The sequence below is a fragment of the Lutjanus erythropterus genome, chromosome 8 (genome assembly GCF_056507025.1).
Source record: "Lutjanus erythropterus isolate fLutEry1 chromosome 8, fLutEry1.hap2, whole genome shotgun sequence".
Lineage (NCBI taxonomy): Eukaryota > Metazoa > Chordata > Actinopteri > Lutjaniformes > Lutjanidae > Lutjanus > Lutjanus erythropterus.
Window position 1 is genome coordinate 1,960,376 of NC_139324.1, and position 18,989 is coordinate 1,979,364.

General features: G+C 38.0%; 1 protein-coding gene across 1 annotated transcript in view; it reads right to left on the minus strand.

Moving 5' to 3' along the window:
• The window catches only part of slc4a3 (solute carrier family 4 member 3), a 101,782-nt gene that overhangs the window by 48,365 nt on the left and 34,428 nt on the right, over positions 1 to 18,989 (minus strand). The window contains exons 3-6 of the mRNA XM_084724231.1: positions 18,015 to 18,189; positions 15,090 to 15,340; positions 14,479 to 14,666; positions 9,266 to 9,492 (exon numbers count right to left, since the gene is read on the minus strand). Coding sequence (XP_084580357.1) covers positions 9,266 to 9,492; positions 14,479 to 14,666; positions 15,090 to 15,340; positions 18,015 to 18,189 — 841 coding nt within the window. The remainder of the gene's footprint in view (positions 1 to 9,265; positions 9,493 to 14,478; positions 14,667 to 15,089; positions 15,341 to 18,014; positions 18,190 to 18,989) is intronic.

Consider the following 18,989-nt stretch of genomic DNA (forward strand, 5'->3'; position numbering starts at 1 on the left):
TCGGAGACAGTGACACTTCATGTCACCAGGATGTCACATGCAACTTCCCTACTAAGACTTTAGTTTTAGTAGTCTTTGCCAGAGTGTTGCTGTAATGTAACATTTTATGTATGATGTTGCAGGAGCATCACTACATCACTATCACTCTGTTGTAGTCATACCTTGTTTCTAGGGCAGTCACAAAACTTTACAGGTGTGTGGTTGAGTTCAAAATAAAGTTTGAAGATGGGCGTGGGCTGACCCATGAGTACTGAGTACTCATGTAAAAATGCAAGCAATGTAGCACTCATGTCAGCATTTTGACGGGGATCGTAGCTGGTGTGATCCCCTTACATGATGATCTGCTCTCTAGAGCTGGAGTTGGTCCCCTGGTGCAGCACAGTGGCTGCCGACTGCTCCTAATACTTTGAATAGGTCAAATGTAGAGAGTTGTGTCATAGCGGTTATGTTCTAAGCACAAATACAGGTGCCCACACCCCTGCAAAGCCTGATTTGGAGTGACTCCAAAAACCAAATCATTTACATTACAATACAGAGTGTTCTATAAAGTGATGAGCACTCATATGCTGTCTGTCTGTTGTGACTGAAATTGGCTTGAAATTGCAGCTCGTGTGATTTTGAAGTTTCAATAAATTAATCAGCCAAAATTCGTTATAAAACTAACCTCATTACGGATGACCAGAAGAGACCAGATGGACATAGAATGGTGATATTCAGTATCTGGCCTGTCAATGTCAAGCATCACTCCCTACAAATCCAATGAGTGACTGTGGGTGCCCTGTTTTCTGTTTCCAGATGGTTCCTAAACAGTCAATGATCACTTTGCTCTGTTAAAGCAGGAAAGGCCAGGGGCAGGGTTACTGCTAAAGGGGAATCGACTGCAGCCTCGGTTAATTAATGCCCCTGGATGCTGTGAGAGGGAGTTTTTCTCTGGCAACAAGAGATTTTGCCTCCCCATCTCTAGCTCCTCTCCTCCTTTTATCCTTTTTCTCTTTCTAGCGTGTGCCATATTTAGTTGCTGCTTTGCGCACACTGGATTTACAGGAAAAAAATTGCCAGGCAGCACAAAAAGTCTCACTCTTACTGTTGAATATGGTGTCCCTTTTTCCCTCCAACCTTTTTAGTTGGTTTTCGACTATTTCAATACAACATATAAGAATTTTAATTTAAAACATTCAAAAATTAACTAAAATCATCAACAGAATCTGAAGAAATGGCAGTTTCAACGCATGTATGTATTGAAGTTAGCATGCTAACCACCTAGCTCGAGCCCATCCTGTCTCGTAATACCACTTTGTGCCTCAAGAGGCGATCGTAAGTCACTGTAGCCTCCAGTCTGATCGCAGTCGAACAACACTGAGGTGGTTTTCTTGCTGGGTATTGTTCCTAGCACTCCAGGGCTGACCTCACTGTGACCCCCCACTCAAGCTTCGAGAGGTGGCCACTGACTGATGCCCGACCTCCCTCTCTCTCCTCTCCTGCTTCATGTCTCTCGAGGCCCTCACCAGAACCTGCTGTTTCAGTCAGAGTACTGGTCAAAGCCACTGTGAATCACCTTGGTACTGTATTCCCTGCTGACAGACTGGTCTTTGTTGGTCTTGGAGGCTGGTGTCAGCCCAGGTTCCCCTGTTCCTGCCAGCATTTCTGAAAGAGTCGTCCTTCCTGCAGTCCAAAGCTCCTGTGCCAGCAACGTAAACATCAACATCCCCCAATCCTCTGGACCACTAGCTACATAGCTAACTGAGCTAACTAGCTAATGGCACCTATTCTCCTATGAGGTATGAATTTGCCAGTTAACTAATTCTTACATATTGCACCTTTAAAGTGAAGTGAAATATGCTATTTTATATTTTCTGTACGATTGAAAACGCAAAATGTATCATTTGCATGTGCAGAAATGAGTACAGTGAGTTCAAGCCATAAACTTTATATCAAATGAGTTAAAAATCTGTTTAATATATGATCTGATAAACAATAACAAATGATTACAAGTCCTCCACTGTTAGCTGATCAGCTGTTTATAATTGTCAGTTGTCTGTCAGTGTAAATTTAACCTGGTATCCTCTAAACAAAAACCCACTGCTCTGAAAATACACACTCTGGACTTTGAGTTAAATTACCTCCTGTCTCACTGCCTGCCAGACTACATTAACGTTTTTCTCAATTTAACTGTCATAAATATCTACACCTTTTACAAGATTATTAATAATTTCTTACAACACATAACAGACACTTACTTATTCCGCAAAATTCGGCATTAATTTGAACTGTAATTAACATGAAACAGGCAAATAAAAACAGTTGTTCCATCCCGGAATTGAGATTTCACAGCATTGCAGCATTGTTGTTAAAGACGAGTGTTTCAACTTAACACGTTTCCTTGAGCTCTGATGACATATTGTGGTCATTTTATGATTTATTACAGTAAATATATTACAGTTTTCTCATGCAATTTTCTGGAGGCAGTTATATTCAGCAGCTCCTCCAAACTTTGAGGTGAAGTGAAGGCAAGCAGACATGTGAAGATACTAGAAGATATTTTTTTTAAATTAATCTAAAAGGGATTTTTTTTTTTTCACTCTGGCCAGCAGAGGGGGCTGCAGTCCACAATATATTTGGCTCTTTTCTTTTATGTTCTAAATAATTCTATGTTTGTTCCCAAGGCAGGTCAACAGTTATGCTCTCTACTTTTTAATAATGTGACACTTTATGGTCAGATAAAGTGACTGTGAATTAATGTGAAGAATCTGTTTTTTGAAGAGGAATTAAATGTTACATGTTATTTTCTGCTCTGTGTTACTAATTTCCTTATTAACATTCTAAACGGCAGTTAAGACAATTAAAACGTGATAATGCACTGCTTTAATGTATTTGAGCAGATACTGTAATGTCTCTGTCCTCCATCCTTTGTGTTATATTTTGTTGGAAGCTTGTTCTCAGCAGTGGATGTGGGGGCTGGGAGCTGTGTGGGTTGTTTTCATGAGACAGAATGTGTGGGACAGCCATAGTGGAGCCAAGTCATTGGCAGCAGTAAGAAAACTTGTCAATGGTCATCACCAGAGTGCCGAGGGAGTCAATAAATGTTGTAACAGGCTACCCATCATGACCACTATGACAAACAGAGGGGAACAATAAACAATAACAATAAGTTTTTTTAACCATGTTTATACAAAATTATTATTAATCCTGAAATAATTGGAGAGTGGTGTGTTTGTGCATTTGTGTGTCCAGCCATTTCTCCAATCCACATTCCTCCACCCCGCTCCAAACTTCCTCTAAAAATGTTACAGGACTTTGCATATGGTGCTAAGATACATCCAGAACTGCTGTCTCTGGGAATTACAGTCTAATCTACTGAAGATATGACAGAAGAATAAGAAAAGCAGTTACATAAGCATATGCATTATGTCTAATAAGAAGTGTAAATCATTGTTGTAATCAGAAATTACACTTTTAACAAGTAAAACTGTTTTTTAAAAGACCTTTAAGTAATATTTAATGGCACAGAACACCAGTCCCTCTTTAAATAGGACATGTTTGCTACATAATATCTGACTAATCATCATTAATGAGGAACTTTCTTTGTTATTAAATGCAGTAAAATATCTGATTTATCAGTCAATCCATGCACCAAGTTAATTTAGTTCATTTCAGTGACAGGCTATTTATGAGCCTTTTAATTTTAACTTATTTTATCTGACGAATCATTTTATTATTAAGTTTAAGTTTAGTCATTAACTGGCTCCTGACCTGCTGTCATTTTGCAAAAGTGGTCCCTAGGCAAAGTGAGAATCCCTGCTGTACAGTACACACAAAAAACATAAGTCACACTTAAAAGTCAATGTCTCTATTTAAATTAAGTACTTAATATTGAGGAGCTTAAGCTACTTTGCTGTTTTGGAGGTTTACTGACAAAAAAAAAAAACCTACAAAACAAAGAGCAGCAGCTGCTGGGTCATGTTGTCTTTCATCAAGGAAAATGATGTGTGTGAAAGAAAAAGTCATTGAGTGAAATCCTAATATCTCTTAATAAATATAAGATCCAATTACTGAAGAGGGTCAGAAAGACAATTAAAAAGCTAAAATGTCCCACAAAATACTTACAAAACCTACAAAATAGTCATGATTATGTAGTAGTATTTTTCACTGCCAGCAGAGGGCGCTGTTATTATGAATCCAGCCCTCAAATGAAAATTGAGGTGAAAATACTATCTGATGAGAACATATTAGTTTTGAATATATGTTGCTGCATGGAAAGTGAAATTCTGACAGACTGTGACATGTTATGGCAATTAAATAGTCCTACAACATAGTAATGAAAAGAGGGGGGTCTGTCTGGTATCCAGCTCTCTGTCAGATAAAATGGATGCTGACCATTTATTTCCTTTGCTATCTTTTGAGAGAACAGACATCCAGAGCTGAGAATCTAAAGTCATTCATTTATGTTCACATCAGAATGCCGAGCAAACTAAAAAATGGCACTTTCTATCTTTTTATTGTAATTATTCTCAGTCTTCTTTTCTCACAGTTGTTTACTAATTTTATCGAATACATTTTAAGGGACAGTTCATCCCAAAAATGAAAAATACACATTTTATTTCTAACCAGTACTGCTGTTCATCCATCTAGATCTTGCTGTGTGATTTGCAGAGTTTTGGAGATATTTGCTGTAGAGATGTCTGCCTTCTCTCCAGTGTAATGGGACTAAATGGCACTCAAAGAACAAAAGAAAAACATTTGAAAAATTTAAAACAGCATATCTTTCCAAAGATCATGACCCATTTACTCAAGATAATCCACAGACCGTGTTGTGAGCAGTTTCATGTAGGATCTATTTTCTTTCTGTAGTAGAATCTACTGGAACTATTTTTTTTCCCACTAGAAAGATAGATCCTACATTAAACTGAAGTTGCAATGATTAATGGATTATAAATTGACTATCAAATTAATCAATTATTGATTAAAAGTTTTGAGTCATTTTTTAATAAAAAAAAAAAAAAGTCCAAGTGCTGTGATTTTTCTGGTTTCTTTACTCTTGTACGACAGTAAACTGAATGTCTTTGTGTTTTGGACAAAACAAGACATTTGAAGGCAGCCCTACATCAAACTGCTCACAACAAGGTGTGTGGATTATCTGGAGTAACCAGGTCATGATTTTTGGGAAGAGACACTGGTTTAGAATTCAAATGTATTTTTTTGATGCTTTGAGCACCACAGGCTGAGTGCCATTTATTTCCATTATATCAGAGAAAAGGCAGACATCTCTGTGGCTGTGATCTCCAAATCTGTGCAACTCACCCCCCCAAAAAATCTAGATGGATGAATAACAACACAGCCCCGGGATAAAATATGTGTTTTTGAGTTTGAGGTGAACTGTCCCTTTAATCTGACTAATTGCTGGAATTCTCATCCCTCATTCGTCATTAATGTAGTGTCTGCCATTAAGAAGGACTCAATTATAACCATCTGCAGTCTTTAAAAAATGCAAAGCTGAAAGTCCAGTCTAAATGCTGAACAACCTGGAAACATGTTTCATACCTGACTACATCCACTGCTATAGAGACTTGGCATTTACATCATTAATATCCTAGCAACCACATCAGGTGCCGCTACCATGGAGGTCTGATGGAGAACTGGTGTAGCGTACAGTTTCTGGCTGATATATAACAACCACGCGAGAAAAAGACACCTCACAAAGATCCCCTCACGATGTTGTTGAAGCGTGGGTGAAAAGTAACACTGAGTCATCTCAGAAGATACATTTAGCAACAGAGGAAATCATCTCCCGTTCCCCTGCTCAAAGGTTTTCATTTCTCATTACACTACGTATGTCAAATATAAAGGTAGTTTTTCAGGCTATTTGTAGCAGTAAATTGGTGCAGTCATAACTTTGTGAGACAAAATACGGCACAAAAAAGCAAATGATTCATAATGTTCTACTATCTACTACTAATCGCAGACACAAAAAAGAACTACCTGAAAATAACATGCTTAACACTGCAATTCTTTTCACAACTGAGCTCTAATGATATAATATAAACCAACAACAAAGGTCTGAAAATGACCTCCAAGGTAAAGGTATAGTATGCACATTTTTCTAAGAAACAATATAAATATAATCCCTCTCAATCATCACTTATGACCCATTAGAAGTGTGTGGCGGTGGTTGTATCTGCACAGATCCTGCCTGCACTTCCTTATTTTCTCATTATTTTGCTGTATGTTACATTTCAAAAACTCAACAGCAATGTCTTCCCAGAAATCATGACCTGGTCTCTCAAGATAATCTTTTTGTGAGCAGTTTCACACAGGAACAATTTTCTTTCTGGTAAAAAAAAAAAAAAAAAAAAAAAAAAAAAAACTAGTTCTGGTCGACACCATTAATAGTTGCATGTTTTTGAGGACGAGTCTCTCGGTAGACGCTTCCTTCTGTGTGGTGGACGGTACCTCATGCAACCCCACTTCAAAACATCTGATCTATGCCTTTAAATTTGACAAAAGGGAGACAGCTCTACGGCCAATTTCTGCAAAACTCAAAAACTCACACCAAAACTATCTAGTTGGAAAAACATTATGGGGTGAACTGTCCCTTTAAATTATCACTGCTAGGGCACAGCATCAACAAGAAGTTCACATTGCATGGTTAAAGAAGATTTTATGGGCTGTGGAATGTAATAATTTCTATTTATCTTGCAGGTGCGTGTTTAAATTGTATAACAAGACACCTCCAACATTGTTCCTGTCAACATTAATCACTTTTTATAGCATCAGAACTGTTACTTCATGCTATGTTTCAATGCAGCTTGAAACGAACATCAGCCTGTAGCAAGGCACAGCATGTTAGGTAGTTATCTACCTGTGTGTGCTAATCTGAGGTGTATAATAAGATAGTGAAGGTTGGCAGAGACAACATGTAGCCTGGTTCCAGACCGATCAACTGCTGCCAACAATTCTTTATTTTTAATGTAAATAAAATATCTGGTGTTGTTTTTAAAGGGATATTTTTGGATTACTTAAAGTGAGGTTGTATGAGGTAGTTATCAACAGTGAGTGTATTACCTACAGTAGATGGTGGTTGAAAGGCCCCAGTTTGGAGAAATAAGAGGAGTACCGCAATGTACTGCTGTGCACAGGCTCAGCAGAAAACATATTTTAGCCACCTAAAAAAAAGCAGCATCACTTAAAGTGTACGCTATAATTAGATTATTTTCACTGCTTTATCTCGCCAACAGGCAGCTTTTTCTGACTGGAAACTGGAGTTACATAAACCAAATACTGCTTTCTCCAAAGCCAGAGTTGCTGGTCTACCGCTGCCTCGATCGATTAGATTGTTTTCTGCTATTTTGTTACTTCTGAGAATCCAGACCTTTTAAAATGCTGGCAGGACCTCGTACAGCCCCTCTTCAAATATTCCAAACTATGTCTTTAGCCTCCTATGCCAGACCCAGAAAAATTGTGACACAAAAATGGCAACAACTGTGGATGAGATTGACGTGGTTGTGCTATAACTCAACTTATAGACACAGCTCTGTTATAAAGGGACAGTTCATCCAACAATCAAAAATACATGTTTCCTCTGGTCTGTGGTGCTATCTAATTACAAATGTTTGGGGTGAGTTGCAGAGTTTTAGAGATGTCTATCATCTCTCCAATATAACAAGTGTATAACAAGACCAGTGTCTCTTTCCAAAAATCATGACCCTGTTACCAGTGGTGGACAAAGTACTCAACCCCAGTACTTGAGTTGAAGTATCGATACTCCTGGTCAAATATTACTCAACTACAAGTGAAAGTTGCTCAGTCAAAACTTTACTTGAGTTAAAGTACCAGAGTTCTTGCTTTTAAAAATACTAAAGTATTCAAAAGTACAAATTACAAAGTACATTTTCTAATATCAACATATAATGTATTGTTTTCATGATGCATTTACAGAACCTTGTAACTTTCTGAAACCACATAATGATGCACTGACTTGTTTGTAGAACCACTCTGCTACACAAAGTCTATAGAAACACCTATAAAAACTTCAGTATAGAAATACAATCAAAAACAAAAAGGACAGCTGATGTTATTTTCTGATGTAACTGAATTAAAATCACCACATAAAATTAGATTGAAGTCAACTGTAAGGAGTTCAACAAGTCTGTTAAATAACTGAGATTTCTTTCTGTCTTCAGGAGCAGTATATACATGAATTATGAGGTATTTTTCACCCCGATAAAAACAATCCAACTTTAAAAGCTACCTGGAATAATTCATAATTATAATAACATCTGAGATTTAATTTAGTCTTTCTCCTGTCGTCATCATTGTCACTTTTTGTTTAAATGAAAGAGGGAGAGCTTGCTTGTTCTTGTTACAGAGCGCCTGGATGACATATTTCCTTCTTTTACATCAGTCCCATTTGAGAGTGAGTACTGTGATTGGTTTCCTTCTGTGAGGAACAGCATGTGACCAATTGTATTTTAGAAAAGAAAAAACACCAACAGCTGACTTCGATGTGTTCAGTCAAAAAGTAACAACAACCTTCCTAGAAATGTAGTGGAGTCAAAAGTACAATATTTGTCTTTGAAATGTGGTGGAGTGAAAATCAGACGTTTCCAATAAAAACAAATACTCAAGCAAAGTAAAGATACTCAAAAAATGTACTTAAGTATAGTACTCAAGTAAATGTACTTCACTACTGTCCACCACTGCCTGTTACTCAAGATAATCCACACACTTCATGTGGGAACTACTTTCTTTCCGCAGTACAGTCTACCAGAACTATCTTCTTTCTACTGGAAAGAATGTAGTTCCTACATGAACCTGCTTAGAACAAGGTGTGTGGATTATCTTGATTTTTGTAAAAGAGACACTGGTTTTAAATTTTATAAAGCCGAGTGCCATTTAGTCCCATTATATTGGAGAGAGGGCAGATATCTCTATGGCTGATATCTCCAAAACTTTGCAACTCATAATAAACAAATGTAGATGGAAAAATAGCACCACAGGCCAGGGACAAAATATGCATTTTTGATTTTGAGGTGCAATATCCCTTTAAAGGCTTTAAATTTTTACTGTGCGTGTTGTTTAATCATTGTGAAAAAAATCTAAACACAAACACATCTTCGATGTCAAGCTTTCAACGATTACCATGTTGATCAAAAGCTAAATAGGCTAAGCTACATATTTTGAACACTTTGTAGATAGTCATGTTGTAGTGCGGCTACAAACACAATCAAAGCCACCATTACCCAGAAGCTCTCAGTTACATCATGCTTACTTTTCATGTCATCCAGATCGGCGCTGGCCAACATCTGGGCCTCTGCCTCATCAGTGGGCACCTGCTGGTAGACGGCCGTCTCCAGGGCGGTCATGCTGCCGATGCAGATCCGCTCCCGCAGGTCATAGTTGCTCCGCTGAGCGCCTGCCAGACGGTGGTGGACAGGCTTCCTGCGGAACCAGCCGCGGGTCGTGGTAAAGCTCGATGGGTCTGATCCTGGGGGAACACTGACAAAAAGCAAAGATACATTTTGGCATGGGCGCCTATTTATAATCAGGGTGCAAGATTAGTATGGCAGGAAAAGTCTTCAATCATGACCAATAAAGCTACTCTTTCAGTATAAAGCTCACTTTAAATTGCACTATTTATATAAAAATATTTGTACTTCATTTTGTTATACTTTTAGCAGTGATTTGACAGATAAATGCTCACAAAGGTCAACATTTGCTGTATAATACTTTTAGAAACTGATTACAATTAAGTGACAATTAACCTAATTAGCCACTGTCAGTAATCAATACACACATTATTAACCATTAATAAAAAAAGAAGAACTAATAGCAATCAATGTCAGACAACTAAGCAGTGTTTCTGTGGTGGTGACAATATGTTAAAATATATATACATAGCAGTTTGAATTAAACTAAAGCTCCCTGTGCTCACTTTAACTTTAACAGGCACTGTAACTGCATGATCATCCTTTATCAGGACCAAATTTCTGTAATTAAAAGACTCATATTTGGCAAATTATAATTATTCACATGCCTGAATAGAGAATCTGATGCCCATTATATCCACTAGCTGAAAATGTTGAAATGGGTAGAATAACATAAATGTAATTTTAAGTGTAAATTCACAGTATTGTAAAGTTCTGTGAGATTCAAGATTTATTACAGCTGACTTGTATATCCACCTCCTACTTGGGTCATCTAAAAAAAAAAAAACAATTTTTTTTTTTTAATTTCTTGGTGTGCCTGTTAAAGGGTTGAGTAATATCACATATTAACAAACCCTTACGTGTCCAGAAAAACATTTTTATATAATTCTAGAAACAGAAAATAAAAGGCATCATATGTCGACAGTCGGCATCAATACAGTCCATAAAGATAAACTGTATTTCTTTACACATTTTATTTTGGATTTGTTCCTTCAGCTTGTGTACCAGCCTCTGTTGGTTAGCTGCACTAATTCCATGGGATTAAACTGTAAGAATGAGAGGCAAAGGCATTTGAAAAATCAAGATTTCTCAATAAAATATATGCTGGTTGGTAGATCAAATACACACAGAATTAAACACTGAATCACAACACTATTAATTCACTGTCTATTATGTGTGTGATGGCTATATATTAGTAGTTAGATAATAGTATAATAGATAGTTAGATAATATTAATAATAATAATTGTAATAGATAGTTTAGATAATATTAAACAGGTCTGATTTTATCAGAATGCAAAAGGACACGTCCACCAAATCTACTTGTGGGGCTGTAGCTGCTACACAAGTTCCATTGCTTAGGGGGGCCCTTACATATTGGTAAGAAAAATGCTGAGTTTATCAAAAGTTGTCATAATGAACTCCACATCATGTGACATTTGGACATGTCATACAAATGTGTGTGTGAAATTTAGATTAATATTTAGATGAAAAGATTCAAACAAAAGTCAAATGTTGCTGCTGTCTGAAATGCAGTGTTGAGCCTCTTGGCTGTATTGCCGTCTTTTCACCAGCAGAGGGCTTCACAACACAGCAACAGATGAGGATCTCCTCAACAACCCTCTGAGTCATCCTCGGCTGTGTTCACTCAAACACAGCTGCACAATCCTGCATGGCACAGGCATGATGGTGCTTCTGTGCTTTTACTCAGTCAGGCAGAAACGAATACCTGAATCACCACGGGGCCCCTGACCTCCCAGCAGCAAACTCCATAATGAAATGTATAATTATGGGTAAAAAAAAAAAAGCAATAAAAGGAGCACCGTGTTGGTTGAGGTTGAGGTAGGTTGAGTATTTATTATTCGATCTACGGTTGAACGGATTTTCCTCTCTTTTCTTCTTCCCCCCACCTCCCCAGACTTGGAGGAACCTCGGGCAGGCTGCAGAAACACTGCAGGAGCACAAGACAAGTGCAACATTGCAATTTGAGGACAACACATGAGGACAAGTCCTCTACTGTAAGTTGATCAGCTGTATGTATATTGTCTGTCAATGTTAATTTAAGCATTCTATCCTGAAAGCAAAAGCCCACTCTGGAGTTTGACTTCAGTGACTGCCTGCCTCACTGCCTGCCAGGCTCCATTAAAATTTTGCTTGATTTTACTGTTATAAACATCTCTGCCCTCTGAAACATTATTAATGACTTCTAACGACTCATAAACAGACACTTTTGGCATTAATTTGAAATATAATTAACATATTCCCGCCTAGAATAGAAATTTCAAAGGACACCGTAGTTGCAGTGTTGTGAGAGAAGCAAGCATTTTAATTTAGCATGTTTCCTTCATTTCTGCTGGCATATCATGGTCATTTTATGAAAAATTACAGTAAATATATTACAGATTTCTCCTTTAAACCATACTCCATACCAGACATATGGGTTATTACTATTGATTTGTTTCATGCTCACATTTCTCATGAAAAAATTAAGCTCACATTAAGTTCACATATCTGAGTCACTACATGCAATTAGAGCATCTAATAAAGCAATCTTTGCTCCTGTCTGTTCTATTCTGTTTTGTGCTGCTTTGAAAAGCACCTGCTTTGTGTAATAGATACATTTGATGCAGAGGGTCAGTTCCAAATTTAGAAAGCAAAATAAAGCTTTGAATATGATGCTCTGTATTCCTCTCCTATACCATGGCTGATAAAATACTTTTTCCTGCTATTTCCGACTGACAGGCAGGAGGCCGTTAAATCTGAAAAACAATACACCACAAACATGGTTCCTGTGTCCACAGTACACCAGTTTACAAGGCATATTAAACTGCAGGTAACCATAGCAACATACCTCTGTGTAAGGTACGTTTCATTTTACTTTAACAGTAAACTGTCCCCGGTGAAACTGAGGTATAAACTGACTACAAACAACCTGAAGAGCTGCAAAACTCAATATTTTATATCAGTCAAACACAATGGATTCAGGCACAGCGTGTGATGTGGAGAGAGTTGCTCATATTGATGAACCCACTGAGAATTATCACAGCATCTGCAGTTCCCCTCAGCTCAGTGGAGCAGTTTAGACTCTTCAAGCTGATTGTTTTAGCTTTATGGCCCACAACTTGACTTCATTCTCGTTGTTCTAATCAATCTTATTTACAGTCACAGCAGGCATCTTTTTACAGCAAAAAAGCCCTGATAAAATCACTGTACATATCTGTCCAGCAATACATGTTGCATAGACAGAGTTAGAGAGTAGCAGGTGAACATAGTGGGAAAAATAGCAGCTAAAGAGAGAGATATTTGACATTTGGTGGAGACCAAAAAGAGCTTAAAGGAGAGAGATACGCATTCATCAGGTAGCCAGAAACTCCAAATGGATGCTAATGTTGCTCCATGTCTGCTCCATGTGTAAATAGACTGTTAACTAACATATTAGCAATAACAATTTTATAAGATGGCAACATATTAATTAGAGATGGAACTGATCCCATCCAATATTGGTAGCAGAGCCCAATATTGATATAGTAATTACTGTAATACAACACAGCTGGGGTGAAGAAATGTACTTAATTTATGGTGCAATAAACCAGCACAAAAATGACAATTTCAAATGTAAACCACAATGTTCTGAACAAACACACTGCAAAACATCACATGAGTATGACAAACACATTAAAACACTTATAAACATTAACATTTTCATTTTGGAACACAAAACGGCTAAATTAAACTCTCAGCAATGCCTCCTGGGAAATTCTGAGCCTGTCGGCTGCACATGTCAAAGTCAGAAACCAGAATCCTACAGCGCCTTACATGGGTTGAATAATAATAATTATGATCATAATAAAACTCATGTTAATAATAACATCAGCAACAGAAATACTGATAATAACAATAACAATAATGATAATAATAATAATACTAATAATAATAATAATAATAATAATAATAATAATAATAATAATAATAATAATAATAACAATGAATAATTATAAATAGCAAGAAAAAACTGCATTGATCTCAGTATTTTATCGCATTGGCAGATATCCAAATCTGAATTCAACTGGAACAAAAAAGTCCAACATTGTATATAATATCTATAATGTCTATAACACTGTGTGTGCAGCTTGTACAGGTGATAAGATGCAATAGTTGTCTTCATTTCCTATGAATGATGAACAATGATTTGGAGTATGAATTGGCTGAGGATAATACAAAATAGCCATCTGTGGGCAATAGGTCTTTCTCACACTCAAGCCTTGCCATTATAGCAAAATTAGGTGTAACAAAAATCATCAACCCTTTTTAACCACATGGGGGCAGCAGAATAAGCTGTAAACACAACACTGACACTGGGAAAACACAGGAAGCAGACGCGATGCATCCTGACTGAACACACCAGAAGCACATTTCTCAGCACCTGTCACAAACAGAGTCTGTTCCTCTGCTCTTTGTTGCTCACACAAAGAGCTGAACTTTACCATAACCTTATGAATTATGAAGTTAAACCAGCCATCGCCTTCTATGATCTGTGAGGAAGGACTCCTCTCCTGCCTGTCTCCATGTGTGTTTGTCTCCTTTCTCTTTGTAGACACAACTGACAAATATATGGAATAAGCACACAACCACAAACAGCAGTCATACGATTTCTAACAAATATAGTGGATGGGCAGATTTGAAACTCTTGGAACAGGAGAGCTGGAAAGCTTGGGATGCATATTCCATCATTTATGAGAATTAGATCATTTATGTCATTTATATTGTTTATAGTAGATTATCAGTTTGTTTTCTTGCCAGATTCGCTAGCAACGTACAAAATAAATAAAACAGAGTTGTTGTGGCAAACTTGTGGCAAAATATGATAATTCTTCAGTTTGTTCCTACATTACACATGGTGATCTGATTTGTTTATCTATATTGCATTTTTTTTCCTGAGCTCTCTGTTTCGTCTTCATGAATGTCACGGTACGTACATATACTACTCCTTGGATTATAAATCCAGTCAGACAGCTGTCCTCAGTACAAACAGAACAACCAGAGATGCCATAGCCTACCTGCTGCAAGCAGCTTCCTCTCCATCCACCTCCTCATTCTGTCCAACAACATCAATTCCCCCGTTATGAGTCTCCTCTTTTATCAGAGTGGGTGCGGCTTTCCTCGACAGTGGTTGTTCTTCGTTTTCCGTGTGGAAGGCAGTGAGCGGGAGGGGTTCCTCCAAGTCCCCTTGGCTCCCCAAACTAAACTGAGAGGAAGAGGAAGATCAGTGAGAGGGGAGGAATATGCCAAGATGTGGTCACACCTTGCAGGCTGTCAAAACCATACATAGCTATCAAGTGGTATTACAATCTGAATCCAAAAAAGTTAGGACTGTGTAAAACCTAAATAAAAATTGAATGCAATGATTTGTGAACACAGTATAAAGACAATATATTTAATCTACAAACTGATGAACTATTTTTAATTGTAAACATACTCACTCTGAATTTGATACCTGCAACACATTTCAAAAAAGCTGGGACAAGGCCAACAAAATACCAAAAAAATGTCTTTTTTTGTTTTTTGTTTCAAGAACTCCCACACATGCTTTTCTAACAGCCTGCGTTAATTATATGAATTTATCTTGCCGCCTTTGCCATGAAGAGTCGGTTCCTCAGTCTTATTTTACCTCTGGTTGGATGTCCGGTAGCTCTGTGGGCGTGGCAGCCGCCCCCTGTCCGTCCGTCTCAGACTCGGCCTCTTCCTCGTCTACCTCTTGGATGGTGGGTGTAACGTCGGAGGGGGGCAGAGAGGTCTTTTTTTTCTTCCGCTTCTTTTTGCGCCTTCTGTCTGTGCTGTGCACCCTCTTGCGTAGACGCTGGGGCAGGGGCAGGTGGGTGGATAAAGGGTGGTGCGTATGGTGGAATGTGTGTCTGTGATCTGCGTTAAACAAAACAAAGAATAAAATCAAAATCACACTATTGGATCAAACTTAAGACAAGATGGCGTCATACAGTAGGTCATGCTCCATCCCTCTGTGTCTCAGGTGTGTCAGTGATATTTCTGTGAACAGACAATACTGTTCAACCATGCTTTTGATATGAAACTAATCTGAGACTGAAAGTGGTTAGCTCTCCTCAACAGCACAGATGCATTAGTAGGGAAGGTTGTCGTTCTGAGCTACTCTACACATTTCAGCTTGTCTGGGTTGCACCAACAAGGATTACTTTTTAAGCACTTTAAGCTATACTTCAGATTATCTGAAGTGAGGTTATATAAGGTACTTATTGTTAGTGTGTTACCTAGAGCTGCAACAATTAATCAGATAATTGCCAAGTATTTTGATAACTGATTAATTGGTTTGAGCCATTTCTTCAGAAAAAACACTCAAAATTATCTGATTCCAGCTTAATATTTGTTATAGAGAAGTAAAGAAGCCAAAAAATATTTGGTTTCTTTGCTCCTCTCTGACACTAAATTGAATATCTTATCTTATCTTGTGGACCAAATAAGACATTTGAGAAAATCATCTTGCAGCTAATTTCCACCAGGCACGACTGCTTCGTGTTACGGCTGCACCACGTCAGCCAGAGCTGATCGCAGTCATTCTACATGATGCTTGTGATTCCACCACCATCCCAGAAGTGGCTCTCCGCTCCGCTTCAAATACGCTCTATTTTTGACAGATTCCATGTCAATTAGCACAGAGCAGATCAAATGGGCAGGAGGTCAGACACAGAAAAGGCAGGGAGAATCCAGTTAATTTTCAAAATAAAAGACCTGATGCAGATTCACGATCATGAAGACAGACAGAAAAGAAAGTATTTAACCATGTAGCCTGCTTATCCATGGTAGAAGCACAAGGAGCAAGGAAAGAGGACATAATCAACAAAATCTGAGCAAGTAAACAATCAGGTGGGCAAAACACTCCACTACTGAAACGCTTCTGAAACAGTGCTGGTGGGGTTTGCAGCCGGGAAGAGGACGGATCAGAACCATGGTGCAGACGCGCCCTGCTTGGTGGAATCAACCGGTTAGGTTTTGGGAAACACCGGTTGACATTTTTTTGCCTTTTTCTGAATTTTTAAAACAAGCCACTATTAATCAAGAAAATAACAGACCCATTAATTGACCAAGAAAAAAAACATTAGTTGCAGCCCTAGTATCACCTACAGTAAATGCTGGTCAGCTGGTCTGCTCCCAGTTTGGAGCAAGAGCACGGAAGCTCAGCATTGTATGACTGCAGATGGGGTCAGAAACAAAATGTATTTTAGCCACTTAAAAAAAAGGCCTTCCTAAGAAAATCAATATCCTTTTAGAATATTTTTTCTGCTTTACTTTACCATCAAAGAGCCCTTTCCTTTGGAACTATATTTTCTCATCCATGCTACATTTAAGAGCACCTGCCTGTGCAGAACACTGTATTATGCTCAGCTGTTTCAATCAGAAAAAAAAGATATTTAATCTATGTAGTCTGAACTATAACACAGAACCATGTGTGTCACTATATGAATTAAAACCATGACTGACAGTAACCTTCAAATCACATTATTTGTACAGCTACAGCATCCAGAATTGAGTTTTCAATACACACTGCCTTACAGGAACAAATCCTGTTTTCTTAGCTGCAGGCTTTCTTTCTTTTTCTATTAAATAAAACATGCAAAGAAAAAAAATGCACTATTCTCAGAGGAGATGCTCCCTCTCCCACTAATTCCCTATTAAACACTTGAAAGACACAACCCAAACAAAAGCTTTAGATTTTAATTAACATGCAATAAGGGAGAAATGCACTGTTTAATAAACATCAAAAGAAAGCTGCTCTATCTAATCCTAGCCACTATTATCTCCTACCAGAGCATGTGGTATTCATCTGCTAATCTCTGTCACACTAATCCACTGATATACTTACATACACACAATCCAGTGCCCTGCTCTGAATCTGATCCCTTAATATAACATGACTCAAACTATGATAGACAAGGTCAGGATCACATTTGCATGTATATTTAAACACACAGAAAACATTATATAATTGGATTACAATATTTCAAAATAATGTGTTTGCACAACAGCTTAAATCTATAATTAACATGAATAATTTTGGAACAAGAATGATAAACTACAGCCATGCTAGCGGCTCTGTGAGGCTTTATTAAGATGCAGTGGTGCTAAATGTGAATTTCAGCATGTTAATATGCAGTGACAATGCTAGCATGCTGATGTTTAGCAGGTATCAATATTTATCATGTTCATCATCTTAGCTTAGTGTGCAAGTATGCTAACAATTGCTAATTAGCACAAAACACAAAAAACAGCTGAGACATGGTAGTTGAGATATATATTAGCATGGCCCACAGTGATGGACCGACACATTGCCATGACTAAAATTTACATAAATACATTCAATATAATGATATTGTTGTTGTTGTTGAATTATAAAAATGTCAATGTCGAATGGACTAAACAATTGAATGTAAACAAATGCATTCTTACTCTGAGTAGCTGTTTGATAATACTGTGGATCAATACTCCATACAGGATTACAAAACAGGTTGTAAGTGACACTGACTGTGTAATTGTATGTACAGTGTGTACACAGTACTTTGCTTACATTCAAAGTCTTTCTCCGTGTAATGTCGGCCCATCCTGTCTCCACTGGTGGAAGCAGAGTCACTGATGATGTCTCCGAAGCGCTCCACAGACAGCGCTTTCTCCCAGTTCTCCTCCACCTTTTCTTCCTCCCGTTCCTCCACTGATCCCTCCTCATCTCCCTCCTCCACCTTCACCTGGAGCAGAATGGAGAGAAAGAGGAAACTTTCACTTGAAAAGTATACTTTTTTTTTTTCTGAAATTCAAAGATTTGACTTTTCATCCACCAGCTCCACACTCTCATCTGCACTGCACATGCTCTGCTTACAGAAGAACACAATGGCGCCCCCATAATGCCAAACTTGAGGCTACAAAACGGTGACAGTGGGTTCACATTTGCTCGTGTCACAATCATTAATCACATGTACTGTGCTGAATAAAGGCATCTGTGCATGCAGAGAGCAGTCACTGCTGCTGATTGCATGATGATTACTTCTGATTTCTCTATTATATATATGTACTACCCAAAAGGGGAATGCAATCAGACATTCTTTAAGCATAACACAGCTTGGCTCTGACAGCCCAAGTAAAAGCCACACAAGGAGCAGATTCATGCTAAACTATCACAGTGCACTCAGAAGAGTGCAGATCGTGGAGCACCGACTGCAATACCACCACAACTACCAGAGGCAACCAGCAGAGATTTGTAAAGTTCTGCCAGCATTAACATGACCTCACTTGTGGCCCCTAGCAGACACTGAAGAACAGTGGGAAGTCATCTGTCTATGGTCGCATAAAACCAGTGGTGGAAAGAGTACTGAAAATCTGTACTCAAGTACAAGTACTATTACATTGCTAAAATATTACTCAATTGCAAGTAAAAGTACTATTGTTAGAAAAATACTTCGGTAAAAGTACAAAGTATTTGTCCAAAAAACTACTCAGAGTATTAGTTACTTTTAACCGATGATGTCACCATCACCTCTTCAGACTAGAG